Here is a 16,513-nt window from a genome sequence, read left to right on the forward strand (position 1 = left end):
TTTTTTTTTAATTCTCAGTGCTATTCCAAATCACTTTTGCCTGTATTCTCATATTACTGTGGAGTTACAGTATGTATGCACCCAAACAGGTGGCATGTTATACATTTTAAAGCATCTCATCAAAGAAAAAGGGGCTTATGCAAATAAAAAGAGTTAGATCATCTCATCAGCCAACAAGGTAAATCTGTCACATAGGAAGGCAGAAGAGCTGCTGTGAAGCATAGTGTATGTTGCCTGTTCATCATCAGCCTGCACAAATGGTGCTCCAGATGTATAGCTGTTCAAGACAGCCCAAGGCAACAATTCTGATCAATTCTAATGTAATAAAATGCTGCGGGGAAAGTGCAGAAACGTGTTTACATCAGCCTTTAATTACACTATTGTTCACTTCCAAAGAACCTTAGGAAACGCTAATGAGACATGAGTTTTGCCAGTTTCCTCATCAAAGCAAAGACCCTCTTCCTCAGTCTGAAGCTTGTCATCCAGGCAGTTCTCTGGATTAATGTCACCTTAGCACACCACTGGGCAAGCCACCTGTTAGGAGAACTTGGCTGGAATTGAACAGTGATCCAGAGCAAGTTCAAACATCCACCTGCCTGTTTCTGAACACCCGATCTGCTTTCTTGCTCACCACCACAACAGGGCAGCTGCTCTTTCATGCTCAGTTCATTCTTCAACTCTTCTCATTAATACTTTTTCTACTGCTTAGTTTCTCAAGACTTTCTTTACAAGGTACTCTCCTGCAGACAACAATCTGTAAAGATTCATTTTCAACTCATTAGTATAGCAACACCTCCAGAGAAAACAAAACAAAACAACATTCATCTTACTGTATATATAACCACAGTGAAAGCAGGAAAGCTATGGAGTCCATAGCACCACTTGCAAGCTGTAAGAGGCATCCTTTCATACTACATTTTTAAATGAGGTACTATTATCCCAGAGGCAGTACCTGGAATAATTTCTGGTGGCACAATGCACTACATACAGCTGGGCCTCACTCTCCACTGCCTCCATCACATCTGGTAGGTACACTTGTGTGAAGCACATGTGAAAACTTAAGTACAATTTTAAATTCACATCAGACAGCTGGATGATGATGATAAATCATGACAAATCCCACTGTGCTTCAGGAGGGTCAGTATTGTTTTACACCTGTGCCTGTACAGAATGAGCAGAGCCACCCTGCACAGGCAAAGCCAGCATCACCAATTTTCAGATGTGCTCACTCTGATTTCCTTTAACCCTATAAGCATTCTCTAATTCTCAGCTGTAGGTCTCAACAAGGGACCTAATATTGACCACTGACAGCTGAGTGATTCCAAAGCACAACCACCTCTCATTCATAAGAAAAAGGCTTTGTTGTATCTGCCCTAAAGACTGGGAACTGGTACTGGATAGAAACCAAAAATACTGAAAATAAAAACATTTTAGTTAATTTACCTTCTTCACAAAAAAGGAATGGTGACATATTTTTGTGAATAAATAGCAGAGAAAGACAGATGTGCCGGAACGGCTTGGTGTCTGAGATACTCGATGTCTAGAACAGAGACAGACTTGCTGGGATTCCTCTTCAGTATCAGGCAGAGATCAGGCTTTGCATCTAGCTCTCCCACTATCCAAATCCATGCCCTAATCATTGGCTCGTTGGTGTCTCATCCCCCCTCACTGTATCTTGGACCAGAGAGAAGCCCTCCTAAAAATTTATTTAGTTCCATGAAAAATTTAGTTCTGATAATCAATGTTTTCTTGAGTGGAAAATCAACAAAACAAACCAAACAAAAAAAGTCATTGCCAGTTTTGTCCCATGACTTTCTGAGACACGTGTATCAATTCTCAGTGTGAAGGCCTTTGTCCTCGCTTTTGCAAGAAACAGTGAGGTCTTTACATGAAAATATATATGCATGTTGCTTAAGAGTTGAGAGTGGTTTGAACTTGAGGAGCAGCCAGTGTTAAGGTTCAAAGAGAGCTCCCTTCAAGTTTAAAATCCTGATCTCGTTTTTATTTTTGCTTCTACATCAAGTGCGGAAAAGCATTTTACAGAGGAAAATTTTATACTAGGTTATTTCAGTGTACAAAGATTTTATAACTTCCCATCTTCAAATCAGCCTACTTAGCCCCAATATTACTTTCACAGGCACACCTCTAATATTGTACAGTCCAGTCTACCACACTGTGACACTGGTTTTCCTATCAGGAACCATGCCTGAGGCTAAACAAACACTGTTGTGCTGTTTTGCCTTTTCATAACAGAGAACCATATCAATGTATTCTCTTCCGTGATTTTTAGTGAAAAACCAATGAAGAGGAGAGGAACTAACTGGAATTTCTTCCAATGCCATTTTTCAGTACTGCAAGCTGGTGAGAAAAGTACTAAAATATTGCAATTCAGAGAAGCTACAGCAAAACAAGAGTAAATTTCTTACAATAGCAACTTAATTACTTCCTTGTTCATTCTCTATTAATCATTTCTATAAATTACACTATTTTATTTTGCATTGTTCAGTAAGTATTAATTTATACGTTAATTAACAAGTTAATTAACGTGTAAGAGAAGAAAGTCATGCAAGAACTTTCTGACATCTGAAACATGACAGTCAAAAGCCCTTTAGATGAAGTAAACATGTCATTTTTCTCATCCTTATCTACATGCAAACTTGCAGAATACTGTACTCCATTACCAACAGTTACATTCTATGGGATGTGTTAACCTTCAAGATTCTTTTTTTCCCCCCTCAACAGAAGTGGTTTGGACAGAAGATAGAAAGGTTGTATCTACCTGCCCTCACATCCTCCAGCACACTGGGGGTGGGGGAGGTGAGGGGCATGAGGAAACCCAGATGAGTCTCTGTCCAGACAAATTGTAGGATGCTTTTTGTTGGTGTGTGCGACTAACTGCATAAAGTTTGACAGCCGTATTTCTTCATTGCATTACTGATTATCCTACATTTTATGTACAAAAAGCAAAACAACTCAGTACCGCAAAACAGTAACTCCTGTTAAAATTGCATATGCTCACTTTTGAAAGGTATAATTCAAGTGCATGGTTATCTAAGTTAAGGTAATTGGGATGGCTGCATACATATTTCTAAAATTAACTGATTTTTCTTTAATTTTTCAGTTTCAACAAAAGGAAGCTTATAAAACAGAAGAAGAAAGATGTGATGGTAAGATTAGAGCATTAATACTGAATACATACACATCAGAAACATCTGCATCCCAAAGTAATTTGAAAAAGTGTTTAACAGTAGGATAGGATATACAGACCTAATCCCGTAACAGTTGTTTGACAGTGTCATGTGAAATGTAAGTAATTAACTGCCATACTGAAGAGATTAATGCTATTTAAATTTACATCTAATCCCACTAAGATTAGGCTGAAACTATGGCACCCTATCCTGCAAGAACAGTAGGCAGCAATTCTTCATTCTCACCCTTCAAACCCACCTTGCCACTCCTCATCAGAAAGTTACAGTAAACCTCCTGGGAAAGCCGCATCATCAGCATGGCTATGTTATCATGCCTGCGCTGTTTCTTGTGAGGAGACGAATACCATTTTTTTTCCATGCATTGATCTGCTGGCATAAAGCTGGCCAGTCTTCCTCGTCATGCTGGAAGCATTGTCCAGCTGCGAGACCCCCAGGACACAGGTGTCGCCATGGAGACCGTGGGACGGTGGGGTGTTGCTGTTGGAGGGAAGCGAAAATCTCCCGCAGCTCTGCCGTGACCCAAGGGGGAGGTGGTACAGTGCCAGACTACACCTCTGCAGCCTCTCCTGCCTCACTTCTCCCCACAACTTCAGACTCGGTTTATCCAACTGCCTCTGTGCCAGCACAGCCCACCAGGTGCCCTGTGGGAAGAACTTAGTAACTCAGAGCTCAGTGGGGTGGCTACCCATTAAACGTGGAGCAGGTGCTGCAGGTAACTAGACTGACTTTGGAAACAGAGATAAAAAGCATAAGACCAAAAATACAATGTTGCTGCCATGCACTATAATAAAGAATGTACTATAACAAATATATATACTGTCATTAACAAACGCACATGAGGCTCCAAGTACTCTGCACTGCCATACATAATCCTTGAGCAGTCACTGTGTACTTTAGGTACCTTGAGTACTTTTGTGTTTAACTTTACACTTCAGAAACAGACTGGGCCATTTCATCATCTATGAATCATTGTTAAGAGATGAGATTCCAGTAGATAGAAGAGCACTATGGGAGACTGAGAGAAATCTAATTAAAAGCCAAACAAATTATAAAGACTTTGGAGTACATTTTAGTCATTATTAAATTATCCTGCAGAAAGTCATCCAAACTTCAAGGAAAAATGCACAGCTATAACATCTCATTAATGCTGAGAATCCAAGGACCTTGGCTAGAAAATGAAATCAATATCATAAACTTAACTGCTGAATTTAGAATAGTATTCTCAATTTCTAATGCAATAAGATTAAAGAGGCATTTGAGATAAAACAATGAAAGGGAAATTGTTGATTTAGAAGCATTTAGGTTATGGCATCTCCTTTTTATTACTATTATAGTCTATACTGGTAACAATTTAGGATGGTTTAATAGGTGTGGTACATTAATTTAATTGTAGATCTATCTGGGGAATGGTTTTGAACCGAGACAAAATCATTAACTCACACAGAAATACACTGCTTTGATAAAGTTTGATACAGTTTGCATGAAAGCAGTAAAAAAGAGAAATCAAGAACCTTTTCAAATGTATCTATGTATACAGAACAGAAACAAAGAATCTCTCAATGAAGACAAAAAAGAGAGGTGACTAGAAAAAGTTACAATATGTGGGCTAAATTAATTTTTTTCACCTCATGGATGTACCATTACTGAAAAACATGCCTCTGATTCATGAGGTTCATTCTTTTGGTAACTGCAGACATTCTGCACCACATAGGTTAGATCATACAGAATAATACTTAACCTACAATTTCTAATAGGAGCTGATCAGTTTCAAAAATACTAATGAAATCTCTTATTCGGTAACATTTGAACAGAACAATTACACATAATAGCTCCTGGGCCATATCTTGCAGTAAGATATGCATTTTATCACTAATTTCAATCAAAGGACATCTAGAGTCAAAGTCAAGGTAGAATCAGAATCATAGAATAATTCAGGTTGGTAAAGACCTTTGAGGTCAAGTCCAACCATTAACCCAGGACTGCCAAGTTGACCACAAAACATTGTCCCTAAGTGCCTCATCTACCTCCATGGATGGTGACTCAACCATCTCCCTGTGTAGCCTGTTCCAATGCTTGACAACTCTTTCACTGAAGAAATTTTTTCTAATATCCAATCCAAACCTCCCCTGGTGCAACCTGGGGCCATTTCTCCTTGTCCTGTCACTTGTTATCTGGGAGAAGACACTGACCCCCACCTGCCTACAGCCTCCTGTCAGGTAGTTGTAGGGAGCAGTAAGGTCCCCCCTGAGTTTCCTCTTCTCCAAATTAAACCCCAGCTCCCTCAGCTGCTCCTTGTAACAGGATGTTGCCATAGTATAAAGTTTGTCACAGAGTAAGTGCTATGCACACAAGAAAAATACCCTTTGGCACTTACATCTTTCACATATGTATATGTGAAATGCACGTGCTAGCCCTGATGTATTCAACTCACTGATGACACATGGAAAACACTAAGTAAAAGGCCTTGCTACAATGTACTAGTCAAAATAAAAGACAAAGAACCTACAATGAGATTTTTTACAGTGACTTTATTGAGCAAATAACAGCCATTTCCAAGAACGCAAAAAAGCAAACCTTTTCGTATGCTTCCAAATATATCTCCCATTGTATTTGTCATTCTGTCTGTATTTCTAAACATTTTATTACTCTTCGTTCATTCAGAAACTGAAATTTACATGGGCTGAAGGAAAAGTCAGGTCACTGCTCTGCCCATCGTTGAAACTTCCTCATCTGCTACTCTGAATATTTGAAGATACTTATGAATAAGTTGTAAATTGGCATAAAGCTATTCTAACCACATAAAAACAGATATAAATCTCTGTTGCTTTATTTTTTGAGAGAGTATAAACTTAACATTATTCTTACCCATTAGAGGGTGTAAATTTTCTTGATGTACAAGCAACTTCACTCACTTTAAAAGAATGCTTTTGCTGTCCTGTTCATGGATTTTATTTTCTTTCTCTGCCTTTTTAATTAAACATTGGAAAGCTCCTTCACCTATTTTTTTGTACCTAGTGCCTTTCAAGCTCTAAGGATAAGAAAGCACTTTTCATCTTTATGAGAGTAAAATTTAACTTATTTTACGTACCAGCAGGTTTTGTGGTAAAATTGTCACTATGGAACCAAAAACTAAACCAATTCGCTATTAATTTAAATTTTGGTTCAACTATCATGGCAGAACTACTGATTTTTAACTAGCAGACATAATGCTCATTCACTGATCACTACTAATGTCTTGTTCTGCAACCAGAAAGAAAGAGAACCCAACTGGTGGCCTCCTCCCAGGCGAGCCTTCCTTGCTAATGCTATCGTTTGTTACCACTTTCAGCACCACAGCAGCCAACAGGATAAGAGAAGCCATGGCTAAGTATTTTCTCTGGAAATACACTTTGAAAAGTTACTCTTGGTGAAAAGTACCTCTCATTCTATGAATGTGAAGTTATGAAAACTTACCAAATGGCAGCATTTGACTACTGTGCACACATCATACTAGTTAAAAACACAGAAAATTCACATAGATTCATAAGGTGTGCATGGTTGTGTGTGTATATATATATGAAAGGTATGTGTATGTGTGTGTATACATTGATTAAAGAGTATTTTGAAATATTAAAAAATACAAAGGCAGATGTAACAGAAGTTACTAGCAAGACATAAATGCTTTAAAACATGCTTTGACATACAAGGATTTTGAGAACTCAGACTGAATCAAAAACACAGAAATGCATTTAACAGATATTCATCAAGGTAAAACTTTGCAAGATGAATTCATCTGTTAGATGGAAACTATGAGTTTTTAAAGCATTAACCTTCAGAAGGAGCACCAGGAGCTGGAAAAAATCCTGAACTCTGTCCAACACAGGCCACCAAAAAGCCAAGGTGATCTGTCACTGTTCTCAACTCCTGGACCATATTAACTACTTCCTCTTTTAGTTCCCTCACTTCAGAAATGAGAACGTCCATCTTTGACAGTCCATGAGAAGAAGGCCCAAGAAGGAAAGAGCCATCGGGAAGGACCCCAATGGGAAAGGAGTGTCCGGTGGGTGGGGAGAAAGCAAAAGGGGACAAGTATCCAGAAGAGGGGTATCCAACAAAGGGGGTTGGGACCTGAGAAGTGGAGGGTCCAACAGCTGCTGGCCAATCAACGGGTGAAGGCGGTCCAGCTGTTTCAGTTTTAATGGTATGCTGGCATCTTGACTCTTGACTGTTGATAGAGGTGGGTGTGGTGTAAGAGAGTGAACGTGATGAAGAAACTGTAAAATTAAAATTTACTTCATTGTATATCGACATTCAGTATTTCCATACACCTGACTACTACAGAAATCCACATGAATCTCTCCACTTTTATCATGACTAGTGTGCACTGGTAATAACCCATTTTATTTATTTACAACATACACAATGTTGTAACACTATAACAGTAAAACAGATCTCAAGGATAAATACTGAAATTGTCTGCATATGTCAATGTACTTTGTGAAGATAGCGTTTAGAAGCCATAGATGCACACATGGTGTTCTGTTCTTCTGATATTCCTGTTTCCTTATAAGTTAAAAGAAAAAAAAAACCAAACCACTACCTGATTTACTTACCAGTTAATAAATCAGTTCTTAGCCTATTAGATGTAAAGTAATTTTTATTCACTGCACTAGTTGCTAGTTTTGTTATATTTTTACTAACGTCTTCTTCCAAACAGGGAGGATGATTTTTACTTTTTTTTACCATACAAGATTTTATCCTCCCCAGAATTTCTAAAACACTCAGCAAATTTACTCATGCAGCAAGTGTCTATCTATTTCACAATGTATTACTACACTAATGCAGGAACTCAAAATTTTGTCTAATACAGAAACATGTAAAGAATTCAGTAACAGCAACCTAGAAAAAGGAAGACTGCAAGAGATTTACAGCACACTACTTCTTAGATCTAGATGTAATTCCACCTGGTAGAAATATAAGATATGATCCAGACATTATTTAAGTTAGTAAGGCATTCAGCTGGGAAAACCAAGGCATGAGAGAAAACAAGTAACTTGCACAAGATCTGTCAGCGGACACAGAAAGTCCTCATTGTCAAGTTAGGGCTCTGTTTCTAAATAATGCACCATTCTCAGAGATGGCTTTCCACTTTCTTAGGCTCTGGAATTTTTGGAAGGTGGTTAGTTATTTGGAAAGCTAATGGTAAACAGAAGGTTTAGGAAAAATCTTTGCAGTTATAAACCTGCCTATTTGCTCTACAGGAAGACTTCACACCTGTTTCAAAAAATCCTGCAAATAGAGTCATATTTTAAGTATTTTAACATAGCAAAAATAATGGCACAAACTACAGAATCTTCCCACAATGACTGAACGTATGTAAACACAAAAACAACATTGTAAATCCACAGTAATATTTTTTTAAAATCTGATTTTGAAGCTGTTACAAATACTCTTGTGGTTACATACATTTTTAAACTAGTCACAAACATTTGCAAGCCAATGAAGTAAAACTCCAAGACAGTATCATGGCTTCACAAGTTTTCCTTTTCTTCCATAAGGATTTATAATCTGACCTCAATAAACACAAACAAAAAAACATTTTTAATAATAATTTTGGTTCATTATATTTTTATATATTTTTATATCACAGCAATAACATGCATAACAATACTAGAGTATTGGATAATGAAGCTGCTGCTCATAAGCCTTCACGGATTGGCTTTGACCAACCTTATGCCATCTAAAGTTTGCATTTTCCAGATAGGCTTACTTATTTCTGCCCAGAATTACATCTGCAAACAGATCTTACAATAAGACCATAAAATACAACATCTGGAAATCTTATCAAAACATTTTTGGAAGTAGTACAACAGGAAGAAGACAGATAACAGCAAAAGGAAAAAGTCTGGAGTTTTATAACTGAAAGTAGAGTGTGGTATAAGGAAGATTTTATTGTAGCTGAGCTGAGCTAGATTTCTTTTCCTTAGTTTCACAAATGCCAAAACCTGGCTAAACAACAAGTACTCCTTGTGGTGGGTTGACTTTGGCCAGATGCCAGGTGCCCACCAAGCCACTCTTATCACTCCCCTCCTCAGCAGAACAGGGAGAGAGAAAATAAGATGGAAAAAGAAAAAAAAAAACAAACCAACACTTGTGGGTCAAGATAAAGGCAGTTTAATGAAGCAATAGCAAAAGGTGTGTCTGCAGAAGGAAAACAGACGATGTTACTGTCTAATTCCCATCAGCAGGTGATGTTCAGCCACTTCCCAGGAAGCAGGGCTTCAGCGGGCGTAGCAGTTGCTCCGGAAGACAAATGTCATAAATAACGAATGTCCCCCTTCCTCCAGCTTTCCCTTAGCTTTCATATCTGAGCAGACGGCATGTGGTATGGAATATCCCACTGGCCATTCGGGTCAGCTGTCCTGCCTGCGTCCCCTCCCAAGACCTTGCCCACCCCCAGCCCACTGGTGTGTGTTGGGGGAAGGTTGGAGAGGCAGCCTTGGTGCTGTGTGAGCGCTGCTCAGCACTAGCCAAAGCACTGGGTGTTACCACCACCTTTCCAGCTACCAATATAAGCTCGGTGCTGTGAGGGCTGCCGTGGGGCTCTGCCAGACCCACACACTCCCACAGTCATGTTCCTGCCCTTCATGATGCATGCTTGCACAGTAGAGAAGCTGTAGAAACTATGAATATTACAGAAGAATCGCTCATACAGAATCACACCTCTCCTGATGTCTACTTACCTACAAAACTACATACTAGTTTTTCACAGCAACAAAAGGTTGATCTAACCTTTCCACTCCACTGAAAATTTTCATGTCATATTTTGAATCTCTGTATATCTCTGTATTAGTGATTCATCTTTGTCCCACTCTCTCCCACTCAAAATGGTTAGACACCTACAAAACTCCCAACTACTTTATTCCAGCCTGTTCCAGCTATCGTTTTATTGTGACTATCTCCCATTCCAAACTATCACTGTCATCTCACTACTGCTACTTTACAAATGCTGCTAAATAAAGATACGAAAAGTCTTCATGATAGAAGAATCTTTCAAACCTATGCCATTTCTATTTCTATGAAAATACATTATGCTTAGGTATGTAGATGAAGAAAGTAGATCTATTTCGGGTCAGAAGTTAAGAGACTCTTCTCTGTTGGGTTCAAAACAGAGACAATGAAACTGAAATCAATAATGCTATATCTTAATAACAACGCTATTTCTGATTTGGTTTCTCTTAGAAAAGTTAAAATGCCATCAGAGTGAAAGAGAAGCAACTTACCCATAAACATGGTACCTTTGCATATTCTCATTTGTGGGTACTGTGGAATTGTTCACCTTTCTGGTGCTGATGACCTTTTAAGACTGCCTCAAAAAGCAGTGCCTGTTGGGACTACATGCACATTCCCTGGTGACACTGGATAAACATGATTTTGATCCCAAATGTCTTCTCCTTTTTTTAATTTATGCCTAACCTCATATGACATGCAGATCTCCATGGGAGAAATGGAAGTAGTACCAGTGAGATTGCTCATGTGGAAACCACCTCCAAACTTTTCTTTCTATTATCTTTGTGCTTGCAGGCATAAGGAAACAGAATATAGGTTTCCAGAAATAACATATCCTCGTAAGACCTCTGTGTCCAAAAGGAGCTTTACACAGATGCATGCTAGTATGAAGATGATATCAAGCACCTAACAAACTAGCAACAGAGCAAACATGCCAAGAGCTGCAACACATCCCTTCCCAGTGAGATCCCTGGTGTAGAAACCACCTCCAAACTTTTCTTTCTATTATGTTTGTGCTTGCAGGCATAAGGAAATAGAATATAGGTTTTCACAAATACCATATCCTCATAAGACCTCTATGTCCAAACGGAGCTTCACACAGCTGCATGCTAGTATGAAGATGATATCAAGCACCTACCAAACTAGCGTCAGAACAAATATGCCAAGAGTTGCAACATACCCCTTCCCAGTGAGACCAGGTACTAAAGACAAGCCCTACAGTCACTACCTTACAGTGTTTCCACAGCAGCAGGATAACCTCAGAATGTGACTGGAGCCAATCATAAATGTTTAGGGGCAAAAAGCTTATGCTTCTCCCAGTATAATGGTTTTCAGATTGGACAGTGGTATACCTGTCCCTCTGCAGGAATGGAAAAACATGTTAAGGACAGAAAAAACAAATTCCCTCAAAGTGTCTCAAAGGCAACCTTTTTGCCAGGGATCTGGTAAAATATTCACTAGGACCAGCAGTGCTGGAGAACAGGTTATTCAGGAAGGAAAGTAAACTCCAGGAACCAAAAATAAAATACGCTGATTTGTGTCTATCTCTTTTATTTCCTCTTGCTCATCTTTTGGAGTTCTATGCTTTATGAAACATATAGAGAAAGCTAAAGGCTCTTTCAGTCCAGAACTCTAGCTACCCAATGGCAGAGAAATTAAGCAAAGGTTCATTATAAATCTACTCAAGCAATCTGAACAATAACATTGTTCGCTACTGATAAATGTGACATGATAAAAGGCTGGTAAAACTGAAAAAGCTAGTATTCACAGAGCACAGATCTTTGCAAGCAGAATGATCCAAGAGTTATAAAACAATTTAGGTATTTAAGAACTGTAGAGATCATCTGGGAAATGCTCTTGCTGTTCATGCAGCACTGCATTTCTTGGAAGCCCCTACAGTTCACTCATCAGCACAAAAAGACTTCATTTCAAAAGTGGGAATACATGAAGACCACTTCAGAAAGGAATGATGGGCAGTTCTCCCCACCATCACAAAAATAATTTATATAAAAAGCTCAAAAATTAGTTGAGGGACAATCCTGTCCTTTATGAAAAATAGTAATAAAGTGTCATAGCAGAGCAGGTTAACAGTCACAGAGGGAAATATTTTGCACAAGGGGGAAGATTCTAGGCTGGCACAGCTGCTGTTTAACTGTTCTTAAGTTTGGTTATGCAAAGACATGGGAAAGAATTTTTCATATAGAAATATACATATACATATATATTTCTTTTAACAGTAAATGCTGCAAACAGCTAGAAATAAAAAAATACCAGAACCTCCATGAGAAACAAGTACAAAAGAAATGATGAAGAAAGACTAGTACACATTGTGTGAGAGGAACAGCCTAACAATGAGAACATAGATCAGAGGGTAGGCAGAAGCAGATTAAAAGGAGACCAACTGTAACAAAAACTTAAAAATAAAAGGCAGCTGAATTAAACAACAATCACATGCCACCTTGCACACAGAGATGAAAAAGAAAACTTAGCATGGAAAAAAAAACCACAAAAAGAAAGGAAAAAAGAAGCCTAAGACAATATAAAAATGAGGTAAGTCCAAAGGGTCATTTGGTTATTAGGAACTGAGAGCAATGATGAGCAACGGATGGGGAAAAGGAGGGCAACACTGGCAAAGGAAGCAATGATGTCTTTTTCTCCATTTCACTTTTACATACTGTGCTGTACATTTCATAGACTCTCCAAATAGCTGCAGCACCTCAGCCACAGGATCCATTAACCAACACTGTGCAACTACATGTGAGTTTAAAGACATTTTCAAATCACAAAGGTGAGCGAAAAGACTACATTGTCATCCAGGTTCATAAAGCATAAAGATAACATGAGGAAAAATTAGGACAATTACTTTTACTGTTTTGACAGTCATAACTTTCTTCTGCACACAATTATTTTCCTTGCTTCTGATACCCCAAAACACAACACTTACCAACAACCATTAATATATGGATATAGTGCCACAAAGCTAAGTGTGGGCTCTTCAAAAAAGAGCCTGTTGGACCTATTCTGAGTCACACAGTATGGACTAAACACAGATACAGGAGTCTGTCATAGTAAAACGAAAACTGAGTAAACTACTGTTGACTCAACCACAGTATGGAGATGTTTTGTTTTTCACTTGAAACCATTGTACTCAAAATCCTGCTGGGATGATCATAGCATACAGAATATCAAGTACCTCACCCGTCATACACCTTTACCAACAATAGCTAAGGCAGTCACCAGATGGAAAAATTATTATGTGTTTGTTTATACCATATCCTGTTGACGGTTGGTGTTAACTACATTTACAAAACCAGCAAGCATACATACCAGACAGAAAAATAATGATTCTTCTAAAAAAAAGCCATCATTTTATTGCAGTAATGGAAAGGCAGATGCAGAGGTTTATTGTATATGCTTGTGTATATATATATATAGTATATATTTGAATATACTTTGAGGTAAAATGGTCCCATGTTACTCACCTTGATCTCTTTCATGCCATGTCCGACTCCCCGCAGCTGGTGAATTTGGAGAAGGATAAAAGTCTCCTGTTGGGCTTGGCTCCATATTTTCATCTATGGAGATAGTTTTGGGTCTTTTGCTGTTGAAGTAATGTGAGATTTGGCAGTGAATGTAAGTGGCTAGCAGCAGTATATAATGTTTGGAATTCAAAAAATATTTCAGTAGAAAGTTATTCAGGTATACAAAGCACAAAAAAGAGCGTATTAAAGTCTACATAGATGATGTTATTTAATAATATGTAATGCAGGTGTGTGCTTGCATTTTTCACAATTGAGTGTTTCAAAGATGCTGTGAATGGTGACATAGAAGTCCACCATCATTTGGCTGAACAACCAAGAAACCAGTTCCCATAACCTATCAAAGAAAGGCTGTGTCATGAGAGTGTTAAAATGCTATGCATAAGCCATGAAAGCAAAACAAAGCACTGGAAAAATACTGCTAATAAAGTCAAGGTAACAGGAACTTTTCTGAGTGTGTTAATAAGGAAAAAATGTAGTTTACTGTATTTCACCAGGTCAAAATCCTAAGCTTTTCAAAGACGCCTAACCTGAAACAAAGACTTTCCATTTTAGACTAGTTTAATTAAAAACAACAAAAGGCCCATATTTCAAGTCACACTATAAAACAAGGCAGCACGTCAATACAGTGGAGGAACGTCAATCTTCTTTGTAACAATACATACTGAAGCTGTTATGTTGACTGCCAAAGAAAACCAGGAAGGAGGTTTTAATTGGTGGTGGTGGCAGTATTGGTAGTAGTAGTATTATTATTGTTGTTGTTGTTGTTACTATTATTATTATTACTATTACTACTACTACTACTACTACTATTATTGCTACTATTATTATTACTGTTGTTATAGTTGTTGTTCAGGCAACACTGTAAGAATTAATCTATCCATTTCTAAAATATTCTAGGTGAACAGCTAAGCTGAAAATACAATGAAATGAAATAGGGGAATATGAGCAAAGTAGCTCAGAAGCACCAGGTGCTGGTGGAAGAACACCCCAACCCCTTGACAGTCTTGTTACATCCTGTCCCTCTGTGCAGACACTACCTGACTCACTGGGCTGCAGAAACACAGGGCAATGACAGGTCCTATAGTGCTTATGATTCCATGGTACACTGGATAGTTTCAGAAAACCAAGGGGCCCCAGGGGTGTGAAAGACCCCATTATCTGGGAGTCAGAAGGAATGCACAGCAGGTTCTCCACCTCTGTGGGCCCACTAGCTGCTCCTGAGGGAGAGAACAGGGTCTTTCTCAGAGCTGGCAGAAGGGAGCGTGTTGAAGAAAGGAACAAGTGAGTCCCTCAGATCAAGCTACCTGTAGCAGGCATATGGAGAGCCTTGAGAAAAATTAGAAAGCCTGTGAATACCTCACATGCTCCTCATTGTTCCCACTGTGCTGGGAAATGTCCCTTGTAAGGGTGAGGCAGAAAACATATTTTCATGAGCTGGGGTGATACTATGGATAGTCTCTTTGTCTTTATACACCTGTCCTAATGCCTTTTCCATAGGAAACAGTACCTGTCCCAACATATCTTTCAAGACAGAGGTCCAGGAAGGAAGCCTCAAAGACAGCCTCTGTGCCTGCAAGCACCCTGCAGCATCAAGCCCTGCCAGCAGGTCCCTAGCTGCTAGACCTCTCTGCAACTCAGCAGTGGTTTCAGGATGCACCTCTGTTCTCTTCGCAGATGATTTAGCGAGGACTTCAAACCATGACAAAAGTTATTATCATCTTCAATATCAACAGTAACCACAGACAATAATGACACCACTTCAAACAAGATTTTTAACGTATATATCTGTACATGCATTACGGTAACGTACATAAGTAGCCTGTCTCACAAAATCAGAGGAAATTCATAAAATAGTTGGTTTTGACAGTATTTGTGAATTGCCTGTCCTACACTATTAAACCTGGTTTCACACCAGAACTTATTTCAAGCTTTTACCTGCTTGGTGGAGAGGACAAGGACCTCTGCAGATTTACACCCGAATTCATATCATGGTAATATGGCTGGCTCGGAAGCTCTCCAATTGGGAAGTTTACTCCAGTTCCTTGGGTTATGGGTGCTGAAAAACACATCATCATAACAAGTCAAGAATAATCTAACTTTTTAGCCATCCTTTCATTATTAACACTGGGAAAAACATCAAGGTGTTACTACATGCATCTCATTTTCTGCCTCTTGCAGAAAGCAAGTAGAGACGGATTCTATTGATATTTATATATCTAAAAAAGTGAATTATCTTCCCCAGTCCCTAGAATTCCCTTAGCAGTTATGCAGACAAAAATCTGTTTGTTATGTAACAGATAACCTAGAATCATCAATATGAAAAGGTAACACAAACCTTAGCATAAAGTCAAGCCTTCTGTAGAGGACTTCTGTAATGCATGAGGCAGGGTTTATAAGGACAGCTAACGTTGTTTATTGAAGAACTGAAATAACTGAGAAGAATAAACTTGGGGACACACAAACCCTCTTTTTCCCTTAATGTTAACTCTTTTGTATTAATAATAGCTTTCTGTGCTGACAATGTTTTGCTGCCTCCTTTTACTTTCACACAGTGCCACAGGTGCTTCCTTGCGTATGTACACCTACACACAAACACACACACACAGTGTTATCTTCACCTCCTTACAGGGTCTGTATACTGTACATCTTGGCATTTCAAGAATAAATTACATGTTACATATTGTGGTATATTTACCTTTGCTTACTGTCTGTGCATTGTGCATTTTAGCTACCTTTGGCACTTAAAAGAATAATTGCATGTTGTATAATGTATCTGAAGGTTTGTGTATTTCCTGACAGTTAAAGTACAACTGTGTTGCGGCTTGAGGTTAAACAAAAGCTTGGTAAGAAATCCCACAGAAACCACATGCTTTAAAGCTTATTATTGGAAGTATATCGTGTCTAACAGCTGCAGAAGGTACAATTTCATAACATACTACAATATTGATCTTTTTTTAATCTGAACGGCCTGCTACTTTGAAATGCATTTAATCA

General features: G+C 38.6%; 1 protein-coding gene across 10 annotated transcripts in view; it reads right to left on the minus strand.

Annotated features, from left to right (window-relative positions):
• Positions 1-16,513, minus strand: part of NFIB (nuclear factor I B) — a 274,329-nt gene that overhangs the window by 48,474 nt on the left and 209,342 nt on the right. For 9 of the 10 annotated variants that reach the window (XM_027807930.2, XM_027807927.2, XM_027807926.2 and 6 more), the window contains exons 5-6: positions 15,455-15,575; positions 13,460-13,578 (exon numbers count right to left, since the gene is read on the minus strand). In XM_027807930.2, coding sequence (XP_027663731.1) covers positions 13,460-13,578; positions 15,455-15,575 — 240 coding nt within the window. Of the gene's footprint in view, positions 1-5,717; positions 7,463-13,459; positions 13,579-15,454; positions 15,576-16,513 lie in introns of those variants that run through there. The other variant, XM_027807929.2, reaches the window with a different exon arrangement.

Source organism: Falco cherrug, chromosome Z (assembly GCF_023634085.1).
Source record: "Falco cherrug isolate bFalChe1 chromosome Z, bFalChe1.pri, whole genome shotgun sequence".
Lineage (NCBI taxonomy): Eukaryota > Metazoa > Chordata > Aves > Falconiformes > Falconidae > Falco > Falco cherrug.